We start from the raw sequence: 15154 nt of genomic DNA, 5'->3' as shown, positions 1-15154 counted from the left end.
TGTACAGACATAAGCTACTCCTCTACCAGCTGATGCCAAAGAGATGCCAGACCTGGTTCTTTGCTCTTTCCTGAGCCCTCTGGACAGTTCCTCCTGGCCCCTTCCACCTGCTCTGCTTGCAATGCCCCGCTTCCTGTCAGAGCCTGGCAAATCCTCGCCTGCTCTTGGGGCAGAGCTCAATCTCTGACCGCACAGAAGGCGCTGCCATCACGAGCCCAGCACTGAAGAGGTTAACACATGAGGGGGTGTCTGTAGTCCTGCCCCTGCTGCCCAGCACCCACCTTTTGGCCCAGCTCACAGTAAGACCTTTCCACTTGGTCAAATGAGGCAAACAGGACAAATGGCTTAGGAAGACTTCCTGTGGGGGCCAGCAGTTGGTGTAGTGGTAACAACGCTGGATTCCCACATGGTTGACCATGGTTCGAGTCCCCAACCTGGAAGCTTGAAAACCATGCTGATGAGTGTGCATGTATGCACAAAATCCCAGGAGGAGAAAGAAAGAGAGGGAACTGCAGCATGGCCATCCCTCCTGGAAGGTGATTTCTCACTTTTTCTCTCTGTCTCTCTCTCCAGTGAGCACAAAGACCCTATAGGAAATACCTTTTTAAAAAATGGAAAAAAAAAAAAAAAAGAAAGAAAAGAAAAAGATTTCCTGTGAAGGTCTTTGGCATCACTCAGTCTTTCTCATTCCTTGGAACAATCTTTTATTAAAGGAAAAGAGGGCACCCAGGATAACCATGAGCATTTTTAGTTTGTAAATCAATGACTGAAATTGCCCCAGGTCTCGAGTTCTGAGGCTATAAAAAAGGGGAATCATGATGTCCAAAATCCCTTTCTATTCACCATGTCATGGCCCAGTGACAGCCAGTCCCGTTCTCCTACCAGACTGGAAGGCAATTTCGCTTCCTACCGTAGATCATCTACAAGACAAGTCATAGGGCCATTCCTGCCCTCCGTGGAGAAAACCATTCCCTGAGTGTTGCATCCAACTCTAAAGCAGTAAAAAGACAAATCTAAATTATTTGTCCCTTCCCTGCAATTCAGCAGTTGATCATTTCGGGATGAAATTTTCCCCATAAAACCAACCCCCACATTTCTTAAAATCAGCACTTTGGAACTTAGCCACGGAAGTCTGAAAAGAGGCAGAAAATTTAATAATACCATTACTCTGCAATCTAATAAAACCTGTTGGAGCTTCCCATCTTCAAGACTCCCAACTATTTAGGCCATTACCTCTCGGACTGCGATAAGTTTCCTGGAAAGCCATAAATACACCCCATGTAGCTCACCAGGAAATGAAGTCGGCCATAAAGAAGGCCGTAAGGAAGATACTGCCCGTGAAGGATGGCGCCATGGTGCTTGCTACGCCGAGGACAGCCACACACGCAGGTTCATTTATTTCGAAAATGACATTTCGAAGTCTACAACTCACCACGTTCCACTGTGACCAGCCCATAACACAAGTGAGAGCTTTCTTCACAGAGACTTTTCCTACAGTCAAAGGGGCCCGACTGAATTTAGGGTCATTCATGAGGTCCCCCCAACATTCAGGAAAAGATTTATAACATCTGCCCCCTCACACTTGTTTCATCTAGAGGTATGATCAGCTTTCTGCATCAGAAAACCAAGGGTGGACTGAACAGATGAGGAGCTGAGGCCTCAGGGCTGCAGGTGTGGGCTCAATAGCAAAAGGAAGAGCCTCTCTGTGAGGCTCCTGCCTTCCCATCACGACTGTCACCTCAGGGTGATGGACACATCATGGCTGTTGTACATTCAGGTACCTCATCAGTGTTCAAGGCAGAAAGCAGGGGAAAATGACAAAGGACACTAAGGGGGATCCTCTGTCAGGTTCTATCAGGACGACAGACATTTTCCAGAAACCTCCATTCCTGGGGGCTATTCTCAAGTCTCATTGGCCTGGACTGGGTCACATGGCCACACTTGCTGCAAGGAATGCTGGGAAATTAGGGCTCAGCACTGGTGTGTTGTTTTAGCCTATCACGATCCTGAGGCTGGTCACCATGGCACCCTGGAGTCAATCAGGGGTTGTGAACAAAACTGGAGCAGGAGGTGGGGACTGAGGCAGCAATCCATTGGACCTCCATTTTGAGTCTCCATCTCGGGACTACGAAAGTCACCCAAATGAGAGGGAAGTAATGATGGCATTTCTAACATATTTTCTGTCCCCTGTAATATAGTTACTACTTACAAAGCAGTACTTTATAAACTCCAATGTGTATAATGACAAAGAGAAATTGTTTAGAAGTTCATATGCTCTGGTGTCTCTCTCTCCATACAGAAAGGTATAAATGAGCAGCCGAAGGGCTAAAAAGTGGTGTGAGATCTTGTTGCCGTGCATCCTGATCCCAACCCGAAGGCTAAGAAGCTTTGTCTGAAGTGAGGGTCATCGTTCCTCAGGCAGAAAGGTGCCAGATGTGGGAGAGGCCCCCTGAATGGACTGACCTGACACAGCTTTCCCTCTGCAATCATCGACCTTCCTACCCCTTCCTGATCAAACAGGCGCATCCACTTGACACCCTGATCTCCCATGAGACCGTGCCACCCACCTACTCAATCTGTGGTAGCTTCCCAGGGCTTGTAGGAAACAACCTACACCCCTCCCAAGGCTCTCAAGTCTTGGTTTGGCCCAGCCTCCTTCTCCAACCTCATCTCCCACTGAGTCCCTCCCCCTGCTCCCCACACCCGACCACCTCTGTTCCCTCCATTCTGTGATCGGCCCTAACCCCTTGGCCTGGAATGAGCATCTCTCATTTCTTCATGGGCTGGGCTTTCTCCATGTTTCAGATGGTGGCTCAAACATCACTTCCTCAGGGAGCGTTCCTTTGGCCCTGCCCAGGAACGCACGGTCACACCACTCATTCCTCCACTGTGCAGACCACAACCCCCAATTATCTTCTCTACTGGGGGGCTTTCCTTATTGTCTGTCTTCTCCACTAGCATGACACCAGTGGTACAGGGGCCGGGACCTTATCTACCTTAGTTACTGCTCCACTCACTGTGCCCAGAACACTGTAAGGGTTCTAGACTGTTTTGTCATCCTGGTTCCAGGACTTCCTTGACGCAGTAGACCTCTCACTCCTCTGTGTCACCAATTCTTCCAGTGGCCACCAACGGGGCCCTACACCCTGAGGACCTGCCCCACTGCCATCTGACCTTGGAATGTCCTCGTTACTGAGCGTCTCCTGTCACCGCCTTCTCCTCTCACGTCTGAAGTAGTTACACAGTGATTTAGAGCAGGTGTCCCCAACAGCCCCTCCCTGTCCCAGGCCACAGATGCTACTGGTGTGTGGTCTCTTAGGAACTGGGTCATACAGCAGGAAGTACATGGCTGGTGAGTAAGTGACGCTCCATCTGTATTTACAGCCGCTCCCCATTGCTCACACTCCTGCCGGAGTGCTGCCTCCTGCCAGATCAGTGGTGGTGTTAGATTCTGTGGAAGCACAAACTGTGGGCAGTGAACACGTGAGGGATCCAGGCTGCACACACTCGTAAATCAAATCAAGACCCCAGCCCGATCCACAGAAGAATCATCTTCCACAAAACTGATCTCTGGTGCAGTAAAAGTGGGGACCATTGGGAACCAGCAGTTAGCGTAATGGCTATGTCACTGGACTCCCACGTAGTTGACCGCGGTTCGCGTCCCGGACCCGGTGGCTTAGAACTCACGCCGGGCGCGTGTGCGTACGTGCCCAAGATCCCAAGAGGAGAATGGAGGAGAAGGGATTGTGGCGTGACCATCCCCCCTGGGGGGTGATTTCTCGCTTTCTGTCTCTGTGGCTCTCTGTCTGACGAGCGCATGCGCCCTATAGCAAAAACCTCTCAAAAAAAAAAAAAAAAAGTGGGAACCACCAATTTAGAGCACAGACTGTGGAGTTAGGTAGTCTGGGCTCACACGACAACTCTACCACTTTCTGGGTAGCCTAGAACAAGTTTCTTATCATTGCTGAGCCTCTGTTTCCTCCCAATTGCTGTTGAGGATTAAAACACACATGAGGTACTCAGAACAGTGCCAGACTATGTAAGTGTTAGTCATTAATAATCATAAAATTTGGGGCCAGCAAGTGGCACGGTGGTTAGGGCACTGGACCCCCACGTGTCTGACTGGCAGTCTGCCTTCTTACTTCTCCCCTCTCTCTGTCTCTCTCTACACCAAATCTTTTTTTAAAGAATTACTTTATTTAATTTATATTTATTTATTCATTTATTTTAACTTGACTAGAGATAGAGAAATAGAGAGAGAGGGAAAGTGAGAAGCAAGCCACCAGGTCTGGGACTTGAATCATGCTCAGCCATGTGGAAGTGTCTAGTATCTTAACCGCCATGCCACCTGCTCGTCCCCACAAATCTTAAATAATAATAATAGTAATAAATAAAAGTAATAATTCTCAAAACAAACGAACAAAATCCTAAAAATAACACGATCAAATAACCCACTCTGTTCTACCAGGTAGGTACTCTCTTGGGCCTTTCTCATTTGACCCCATTCATCAGATTCCTCCATGATATCCCCTTTCACGTGCACTTCAGATCTCTCCCATGACCCCATATCTGCTCTGGCCCTACGTGATTTGAATCACACCCATGCTCAGACCACCATGTCCTGTTGGAGGGAGATTTCCTTGCCCTTCATTGATTCTATCTTTACTGGTCTTCCTCTCCTCCAAACTGCTACACCACGTGTTTGATTATAAATGAGAGTTGCCACCTTTGGTCATATGTACGGATAAAAACATAAACATGTTGAGGGTGATCACCATGTAACTCTTCCTACTCCTCCATACAAGCCAACACAGCATCGCTAATAAAGTGGGGTTGTACGAATCTATGAACTGGTCATGACCACCCTTCTGGCATTAAGAAAATTTAAAAAAGGAGAAAGAAAGAAAAAAGGAAAGTCTCTTTCAATGAGATTCTGCTGAACTGCTTAAATTTACTGTTGAACTGCAGCCCAAGTGTGAGGAATGGCGAACTTGAAAACGAAAACCTTGTATCTCCTCAAAAACAACAGGAAATCCTCTTGACCCCTAGCCAAGGCCCAGTCACAGGAGAGCATGGTCAGATGGGTATGATTTCTAGAGTTAGCCAAGACAGACTGGATTTACTGGTTTCAACTTCCAAATACGCAACACGTAGCTTAAGCTCTCTGGAGAATTCCCTTACATCCTAGGAGAGGGAGATTAACTTTTCCCATAATTAGACTCATCTAAGGAAGAATCCAGAAGAAAAGACAAAAGGAATCGCATGGATCTACGTATTTTCAATCACATTGAGACTATGAAATGCAGATCTTCCTTTAACAAGCATTTTCTATATCATAGTCAGTACGTTATGTTTACTGGTTTCCATTTCTTGCTCTATGTGTGTTTCTAACAGAAAGTTCTAGAAGTTCCAAAGGCTAACAAAAAACTGACCTAACTTATGATACTGAGATATGCCAAGTCAGTCCTTGCAGGAGTCTAGCGGTTTCATTTTCCAAGGGTTTTGTGGCCTCCTTTAAGGTTATCAGAGTTCGTTTCCTCGATACTAATCTCAGGTTTGCAGAAACAAGCAAGTGTCCAGGAACCCTGGGAAAATAAGTCTATTTGCCACAGGTCCAGATTGCCACATGAAGGTGAAGGCGCACCCTCCTCCCCTCTCCCTTTGGAGAAAACAAGCAAAGGGTGGTTCTCATGCTCCCAAAGTCTGCTGAGGTATCCCCTCCCTGGCCTTCCTTCAGCCAGAGTTACTATAGTCAACGTCCCTAAGGAAGACAAATTCTTTCCATCTCTTTCCGAGTCAAAGCCTGCTCTCTTTTGTGAAAAGAATACTTTTTAATCAATCCCTGTCATCCAAATCCTCTTCACATGGGGCACAGAGAAAAGGCTGCATCAGCACCCCTACGGTTGTCATCCATCGACTCTGGGCAGGTCTGCAGGTACTCCCCTCACTCTGTAATTCCCTCAGCAAAGAAAGTGAGCATGAGGCAGTAGGTGGCATAGGGGTTAAGGCACTAGACTCCCACTGGCCAACCATGGTTTGAGTCCCAAACCCAGATCTGCCAGGTATGGGAGCATGCGTGCCCCAAATCCCAAGAGCGTGGAGAAGGGATTATGGCATGGCCATCCTCCCCGGAAGTGACTTCTCACTGCCTTTCTCTGTGTCCCTCTCTGCCAAGTGCACACACACTATGGCAAAACTTAAAAAAGAAACAGAGCAAGCTAGCCTGCAAAAGGCAGAAGTCACAGGTAGGTAGTTCCCCACAAGGACCATTCTGCCATGTTTTCCAGGGTCTCACTCTAACGAAAACAGACGCCAAGCAGGCTTCTTTACAGGGTGTCCAATTCCTACTGCAGAAAACTCGTCAAAGGTCTTCTTTGTTCTGCCCTACTTATTACTGAAGGGAAAGTTCCAGGGCACCCAAATGAGGAGGAGACTTTTTTAAGACAACAAAATAAAATTTCAGCTCTCCACCTCAGAAGCAGATAACAGAGGAAGTTGAAAAAGAAAATCAAAACCAAATCAAAGTTACAAAGAAGGGATTTCAATTTCGGCTGTTGAAATTTAAGTTCTCTTCAAAGAAGTAGGTAAATATATAGAAGTAAACTTTACCTCCTGCTGTTACTGATATAACCTCATTTACTAGACATAGGAAAATGAGCTCTAGGGACCAGCAGTTAGCGTAATTGCTATGTCGCTGGACTTCCATGTAGTCGACCACGGTTCGAGTCCCGGACCCGGTGACTTAAAACTCACACTGGGCGCGTGTGTGTGCGTGTGTGCCCAAGATCCCGAGAGGAGAATGGAAGAGAAGGGGTTGCGGCCTGGCCATCCCCCCGGGGGGTGATTTCTCACTTTCTGTCTCTGTGTCTCTGTCTGTCTGGCGAGCGCGTGCACCCTATAGCAAAAACCTCTAAAAAAAACAAAGAAGAAACAAAATCAAGATTGCGTATTTGCTTTTATGGTCATTTTCAATGTAACCACATAAATGCATAAAAAACATCCTCGGCTCCTAAAAAAAAAAAAAAAAAAAAAAGAGTGGGCATGGAGCAGATTCATTCTATCCGCCATAGTTTGCTGAACTTTATTCTACAGGATGCAGGCATAAACATGCCGACAACGTTCACCGAGAAAATTGCCGATTTTAGAGTAAATCAGTAAATCTTAAGTACTGGTGGAAAGGCTGTTCCCCGGACTCGGCCAGCTCTAATGCTCGCGGTTGGTCCGAATCGCTCCTCCGCTGGAGCAAGGCCTTCCCACTGCTATTAATACGCCCTGCCTTCCGCTCTCGGGTTCACTTTGCAGGCAGCTATTTGGAAGAGAAGTCGGGACTGGCTCTAACTTCTCCATGAAGAAAAGAACTGAACTGTGCAGGGCAAGGGGACTTCAAAGCAAAGACGAATAAACGTAACTACAGAAAAGACGCAGGAGCAGAAGCACTGGGGGACTTATCCAAGCACACACCTGATTTGAATGCAACATTCCAAGGGTTGAAAGGGAAGCCACAAAGTCAAATGAATATCTGCCTAGTTGACCCAAGAATGAAAGACTACAGGGGCAAAGGCACTCTGACACACACACGATGTATACAAACACAGACGTCCCTTAAACGGGTAGTGATCATTCTCCTTCTAAGATAAGCAGGGGTAAAGACAAAGAAGAAAAGCTTGCAATGGTAGCAGTTCCCAAAAGACTGCTGGAAACACTTAAGCGTTGGGCCAGCAGGTGGCGTGGTGGTTACGGTGCTGGACTCCCACATGGCCGATCATGGTTCGAGTCCCAGACCAGGCAACTTGCTTTCTCACACTCACTCTCTCTCTTTCTTTCTTTCTCTGTGTCTCTTCCTGGTGAGCACATGATGTGCTTCCTGGCAAATTTAAAAAATAATTAAAATAATAAAAAAATTTTTTTAAAAATTGTAAAAAGACTTAAATGGCAAAATACACATTAAAAAAAAAAAAAAAATCCTTTCAGTGTTGTGAGACACTGAAAGGCATCTCTGAGGGAATGGAGTTTCCTCCTCTGGAGACTGTTAAGAAATTGGAAAGGCCCCTCAGGTAGCGTAGTGGTTAGGGCTGGACTCCCACAGGGTCGACAGCAATTCAAGTCCTGGACCTGGTAACTTGAGATGCACACTGAGTACCTGTGCCTGGGCGCCCAAAATCCTGAGAGGAAAATGGAGGCAAAGGAACTGTGGCACTGCCATCCCCAAGGGGTGATCTGTCACTTCTGCTCTCTCTGTCTCTCTCCAGCAAGCACATGCACCCTATGGCAAAAATAAACAAAGCTAAACTAAAAAAAAGAAGAAAGAAAGAAAAGAGGAACTAGCAGATGGCATAACGGTCATGTCACTGGATTCCCACGTAGTCGACGTGGTTCGAGTCCTGGACCCGGTGGCTTAAAACTCACGCCACGTGCATGTGTGTGCATGCCCAAAATCTGGAGAGGAGAATGGAGGAGAAGGGATTGTGGTGTGGCCATCCCCGCTGGAGGGTGACTTCTCGCTTTCTGTCTCTGTCTTTCTGTGTCTCTCCAGTGAATGCATACACCCTACAGCAAAAATATCTCTCAAAAAAAACCAAAAAAATGAAAGGAGCCAGCGGGTGATGTGGTGGTTAAGGGCACTGGACTCTCACATGGGTGACTGTGGTTTGAGTCCCGGTCTTGGCGGCTTGCTTTTTCACTTTTTCTCTCTCTCTCTCTCTCTCTCTCTCTGTTCCTCTCTGTTCCAATGAAAAATGAATAAATGAATAAATAAATAAAGTTTAATAAAATAATTCCTAAAATCAAAAAAAAAGAAGAAAAGAAATAGGAGCCAGGGTCTTACCCCAAAACACACTGCATGTCCAGAGGGCCTCTCTTGTGGGTCCATGAATTTATTTTATTTCACGGAATTAAAATAATCACTGGGAAATGTTTTTGACTTAGGGCATTATGATTTTTTTAAATGTTATCTATTGTGGTGAAAAGGAAGACCTAAATAAAAAGCATGTACATGAATGGATACACTGAAACAAAAAGGCACGGCAGACACCCATGCCTGGTGTAACAGGGGCCACGTGATTAGAAACAGCCTCACTTAAATAACGTGTCTCACCATTCGATATTAAAAACGTACCCTAGAGCGATCCACTCTCCTGCATTTCTAAACAGTCCACTTAAACCTGCTAAGTGAAGACTCGTCCAGCACCCCGAGATCTGCTACAGTGAATATCACAGCAAGCTCAACCCCGTACGTACAGGAGCTGCCTGGGTGACAGTGGGTCTCCGGGTACCGTCTGCCCATAGCGAAGGTCAGCGCATGAGCAGGGCGTGGGCAGCTCCCAGGTGCTCCGGGAAGACCGTGGTGGCTAGCTGTGGGGAGACAAAAGGTAGAGACAGAACAGAGACTTAGGATCAGGGCTGTGGTAGGTTCCTTTGTTTTCCCATTAAAATGCTAATGATTACCACAAGTTCCCAGATAACCACGTTTATGAATTATTCATGGTCACAGGCAAGATGAAGTCCCCCTGTCACTGTAGGCAGGCACAGAGCTGCTGCGGATCAGCCTGGGGCCCTGGGATTGATGTGGTAGAAGCTCAGGTCCCTGCTCAGGGCTGGCCCTCCAGGCCTTGTTCAGGAGTCCAGGCAATGGCAGCTGCATTGTGCGATGCTTCCGCATCTCACTCTTCCTCGATATGAAGCCACACACCTGGCTCTTCACTGTGACATTGAAACTAATATCCTGTACACACTCCAAAAGCTTGACCCAGAAAAACATTATTTTTTTTTTGAGAGGTTTTTGCTATAGGGCGCATGCACTCACCACAAAGACAGAGAGAGACAGAGAGACAGAAAGCAAGAAATCACCCCCCAGGGGGGATGGCCACGCCGCAATCCCTTCTCCTCCATTCTCCTCTCGGGATCTTGGGCACACACATACACACGCCCGTTGTAAGTTTAAGCCACCGGGTCTGGGACTCAAACCAGGGACAACCATATGGGAGTCCAGCAACAGACATTACACTAACTGCTGGTCCCCCCGGAAAAACATTTTCTATACTGGAGAAACCAGATGGCAAATTGATTTTAAAAACAAAAACTTTTCATTGACATAGAAAAGCATGCAAGCCACAAGTGACACTCAATGAATTATTCCGAAATTAAACAGATCAAAAACCAGAACATGACCAGCACTGCTAAAGTCCCCTTCATGCTTTCTAAACGTAACTTTTAAACATAGATTACCTTTGCCCATTATTGTAGACACCAAGTTGATTTACTATCACGAAAAAATATAAATAAAAAGGGTGTCCAGCAGTTGGTGTAATGGCTATGTCACAGAACTCCCATGTAGTCAACCACGGTTTGAGTCCCAGACCCGGTGACTTAAACTCATGCCAGGCACGTGTGCGTTCATGCCCAAGATCCTGAGAGGAGAATGGAGGAGAAGGGATTAAAGTATGACCATCCTCCCGGGGGGTGATTTCTCGCTGTCTCTCTGTCTCTCTCTGTCTTTGTGGTGAGAGCATGTGCCCTATAGCAAAAACCTCTCAAAAAAAAAAATGGGGGGGTGCCAAAGGGTTCATGTTCTTGCCAGGGAGAGAGACAGAGAAAGAGAGAGACAGAGGGAGGGAAAGTGAGAAATCACTCTCTAAGGGGGATGGCCACACCACAATCCGTTTTTCTCCATCCTCCTCTTGGGGTCTGAGGCACACACGCACATGCACCCAGTGTGAATTTCAAGCCACCAGGTCTGGGATTCAAACCATGGTTGGCCACAGTGAGAGTCCAGTGTCTTAACCATTATACCACCTGCTGGCCCCTTTTTAAGTTTTTCCTATAGGGCACAAACTCTAGAGAGACAAACAGACAAAACTGAGAACTCATCCCCTCGGATAAAGGGCATGCTGCAATCCCTTCTCTTCCATTCTCTCGGGATTTTGGACACACAATCATGTGCTTGGCATGTTTTTCAACCCACCCAGTCCAGGACTTGAACTGCTCACCAGCCATGTGAGATCCAGGCTTCTTACCCACCATGCCCCCTGCTGGCCCAGTCATGATCAACTTTTTACTTTAAAAATGTACATTGACAAGAGGGAACCAGCAGTTAGCGTAATGGCTATGTCGCTAGATTCCCACATAGTCAACCGTGGTTCGCGTCCCGGACCCGGTGGCTTAAAACTCACACCAGGCGCGTGTACGTGCGTGCCCAAGATCCTGAGAGGAGAATGGAGGAGAAGGGATTGTGGCATGGCCATCTCCCCTGGGGGGTGATTTCTCGCTTTCTGTCTCTCTGTCTCTCTCTGTCTGTCTGGCAAGGGCCTGCGCCCTATAGCAAAAATTTCTCCAAAAACAAAACAAAAGAAATCTTTATGGTTACCATTCTTCTTTCCACTCTGGAGAGCATTAAGAGCCTAGGACCAGTAACACAGGACTCGAACGCCAGCTGTCAGAGGAGTGGGGACCACCACTGCCGTTCTGCGAAGAGTTTAGTGTGCAACTTTTTAATTACTGTGTTTATAGTATGACCCATAATGCATTCCCCACCACAAATGCTCTCCCAGGTCATTAATCCTCAACAAGTACATTAACGTTCTCCTCCTCCCCTACAAACCCTTATTATGCTGATGTGGGCCCCAAATGCCCAGACTTCTTTCGAAAATAAACACTGCACGTCAACTCCCCTGGTTCTGCGATCCGCCCTGCACTATTTTAAGATGTGCGGTATTCCGTACCTTCAAATGATGCTCGAGTATTTACTGCGATTGACCTAAAAATGAAGTTTGGAAACAGCAATGTTGAGCCGTCTTGGTCCAATGTGACATTTGTGATGTGAAGGATGGTACGCCCTACTGATAAGGTGGTTTACACTCTTTAAAAATAATAGAATAGATTCTGTACTCGTTAAGTGATCATTCCCTGCACGTACAATGCAGCTCACTTCCTGCTGTTTGGAAATCTCAAATATAGACATTGGTTATGATTAATATTTTCACAGTAGTTACAAATCGGCCCATCTAAGTATTAAAGTAGGTTTAATTTCGGGGCCAGCAGGTGGGGTGGTGGTTAAGATGCTGGACTCTCACATGGCCATCTGTGGTGGTTCAAGACTCGAATCTGGCAGCTTGCTTTTTCACTTTCCCTCTCTCTTTCTCTCACTGGTGAAGTAAAATAATAATAATAATAAATTAATTAATTCTTTAAAAAAGTAAAATAGGTTTAATTTCACCCATTTGGATTTTTTTAAATTTTTTTATTTTTTTTTTTACTAAAAAGTAACACTTTCGGGACCAGCAAATGGCATAGCAGTTATGTTGCTGAACTCCCACATGGCTGACCATGATTCAAATCACTCTGTGCACGTATGAGTGTGTACCCAAAACCCCAGGAGGAGAATGGAGGGGACTGAATGGTGGCATGGCTACTCACCCCTGGGTGTGGGGTGAACTTTCCCCTCTCACTGTCTGTCTCTCCAATGAGCACACACACTCTGAAAAAAAATCCTCTCCTATAAAAAAAAAAGGGGGGGGGGGATTTCTCACTCTCTGTCTCTCTGTGTCTGTCTGGCAAGCACGTGTGCCCTATAGCAAAAACCTCTTAAAAAAAAAAAAAAAAACAGACCAGGGCTGTAGGCTTTGGGGGTACAGCAGCCCCTCCTGTGGGACATGCATCCGAGACCCCCAGTGGGTGCCTGACACCACGGAAGGACCTCGCTTTCTCTGTACCATGTTTCAAGCTGGGTACCTACTGGGCTGTCTGAGTCATGACGTCTTCTGGTTTTCTATGCAAACGTGTGTCCTTACTTCTCCGACAGCTCAGTGGTTAACGGACAGGTGACAGGCACAGTGAGCACAGGCCAGACAAAGGAGGACCCCTTGTCCTGGGAGGACGGTGAGACTCCATCAGACGATGAGACTACTCAGAGCTGCACGCCCCCTGGAACCTAGGCCTACTTCTGAAATTCACTCTGGCTTTCCAGACAGCGGCTGGCTGAGTGAAGCCCAGGAAGGGAACCGGACCATAAGGAGAACTGCTACCTTTCCTGGTTGCCACTCTCCTCTCCCTTGCCCGAAGGACTTGGATCTTGTGGGACCAGCAGGTGGTGTGGTAGTTAAAGCCCTGGACTCCCACAATGGCCGACCGTAGTTTGAGTCCCGGAACGGGCAGCTTGCTTCCTCACTTCCTCTCTTTTTCTCTGTCTTTCACTGGTGAGTGTGAGTATCTTATAGCAAATTTAAAAATTAATAATAATAAAATTAAATAAATAATTTTCAAAAGAGTTGTACCTCATTTCAGTTCAAGGGTCAACTTCTCCCTTCTTCAAATTGGCTATTATTTTAGAAACCAAACAAAATGGTGTTAAGGAAACTAAACTTGGAGCCAGCAGGTGACATGGTGGTTAAGAGCGCTGGGCTCCCACATGGTAGACCATGGTTCAAGTCTTGGACTAGGCAGCTTGCTTTCTCATTTTCTCTCGCTCTCTTTCGCTCTCGCTCTGTCCCTCTCTGAGCAAATTAAAATCAGTAAGTAAATAAATAAAGTGAAATAAAATAATTATTTAAAAACGAAAAGCTATAAGTACCAAGCTCCAGATAAGGTTGGCAGGGCAGGGCAGGGCGCACAGATGCTAAACAGCTCCTCGGGCTGTGGAGACGCCCTTTTTATTTATTCTTGCCTCGTGAGTTTAAGCCACCGGGTCCGAGTAAAAGGCTCAGAAGAGATTACAACTGCCAGTCCACTTAAATTACGTGGAAATACAGACTTAAATTATGTGCTCCCTAAAGCATGCAGGTCTTTATTTAGCTTTATTCTTCTTCTTATTATTTTTGGAGAGGTTTTTGCTATAGGGCGCGTGCACTCGCCAGACAGACAGAGACACAGAGAGACAGAAAGCGAGAAATCACCCCCAGGGAGGATGGCCACACCGCAATCCCTTCTCCTCCATTCTCCTCTCAGAATCTTGGGCACGCACGCACATGCACATGCGCCCAGCGTGAGTTTTAAGCCACCGGGTCCGGGACGCGAACCACGGTCGACTACGTGGGAGTCCAGCAACATAGCCATTACACTAACTGCTGGTCCCCTTATTTAGCTTTATTTATAGCAAACTGTCTCTATCTGACTTTACTACCACATATGTATATTAACGTTCTTTTTAAAAAATAATTATTTACATTTATTATTATTTATTATTATTTACTTAACCAGACAGAGACAGAGAGATGGAAAGTGAGAAAGCAAGCTGCCAGGTCTGGGACTTGAACCACGGTTGGCCATGTGGGAGTAACCGCCACACCAACTGCTGGCCCCATAGAGTAACATTCTTTTCCAAATTATTTTCGAGAGAACCTTTCTTCTGGTTAATAAGTAAAATATTTTCAACTTAACTGCTCGAATGGGAGGTACAAGCGCTTCTGCGTGTTCAGAGAAAAATACCAGAATGGAAACATTCCCGTAATGGTTTGCCCACTTTGTTCCTTTCTTAACCATTTCTTCTCCAGGTTATTTCTCTTCTCTTTTCCCCACTTTCCCTTATAGCATGAGTGTGGGCCTCTGTTCTCGCTTCAAGTCCAGCCCTCGCAGTAACAGTAACAGTAACAGCTGGGTGTTACACCGCGATTTCCAACCCGCCTTCGCATGCATCATCTTATTCCCCTTAAATCACTTCTACTTTCTTCGCTGTATTTTTCTCTCGCCCTACTTTCAGAGACAGAGGCAGAAGTTTCTAAAATCAGCCAAGAAACCATTTTTCTCTTCCGACTGCCAACAGACTAATATTCAGGTACAGAGCTGTCTAAAGCATGTCAGAGTACGGACAGTGTCCCCAACTCCAAAACAGCCAACGCTCTGACAAAGTTACTTTTCTCCCCCCCGGGAATGAACTCTTGAAGTTAAAATATAAAGACAAATATATAAATGGACCAAGATTGTAGTAAGATCGGTGAGGAGCCAGCAGGTGGTGTGGAGGTGGTGACAGCACTGGATTTCCACATGGTCAACCACAGTTCGAGTCCTGAATCTGGCGGTTTGGTGCATGTGTGTACATGCCCCAGATTGGAGGAGAACGAAGAAGGGACTCCAGTGTGACTGTCCCCCCCGGGGGAAGTGACTTCTCATTTTTTCCTCTCTTTTTTTTTTTTTTTTAGAGGTTGGTTCATATAGATTTAATCTT

At 46.4% G+C, this 15154-nt stretch overlaps 1 protein-coding gene across 6 annotated transcripts in view; it reads right to left on the bottom strand.

The window, feature by feature from the left end:
- Positions 1–15154, bottom strand: part of APBB2 (amyloid beta precursor protein binding family B member 2) — a 329153-nt gene that overhangs the window by 223464 nt on the left and 90535 nt on the right. For 5 of the 6 annotated variants that reach the window (XM_006169204.3, XM_006169203.3, XM_006169208.3 and 2 more), the window contains one exon: positions 9238–9351. In XM_006169204.3, the coding sequence (XP_006169266.1) occupies positions 9238–9283 (46 nt within the window). In that variant the 5' untranslated portion in view covers positions 9284–9351. The other variant, XM_006169207.3, reaches the window with a different exon arrangement.

The sequence above is a fragment of the Tupaia chinensis genome, unplaced genomic scaffold, assembly GCF_000334495.1.
Source record: "Tupaia chinensis unplaced genomic scaffold, TupChi_1.0 Scaffold146907_1, whole genome shotgun sequence".
Taxonomy (NCBI): Eukaryota; Metazoa; Chordata; class Mammalia; order Scandentia; family Tupaiidae; genus Tupaia; species Tupaia belangeri.
This window is presented reverse-complemented; position numbering and strand designations above follow the sequence as displayed.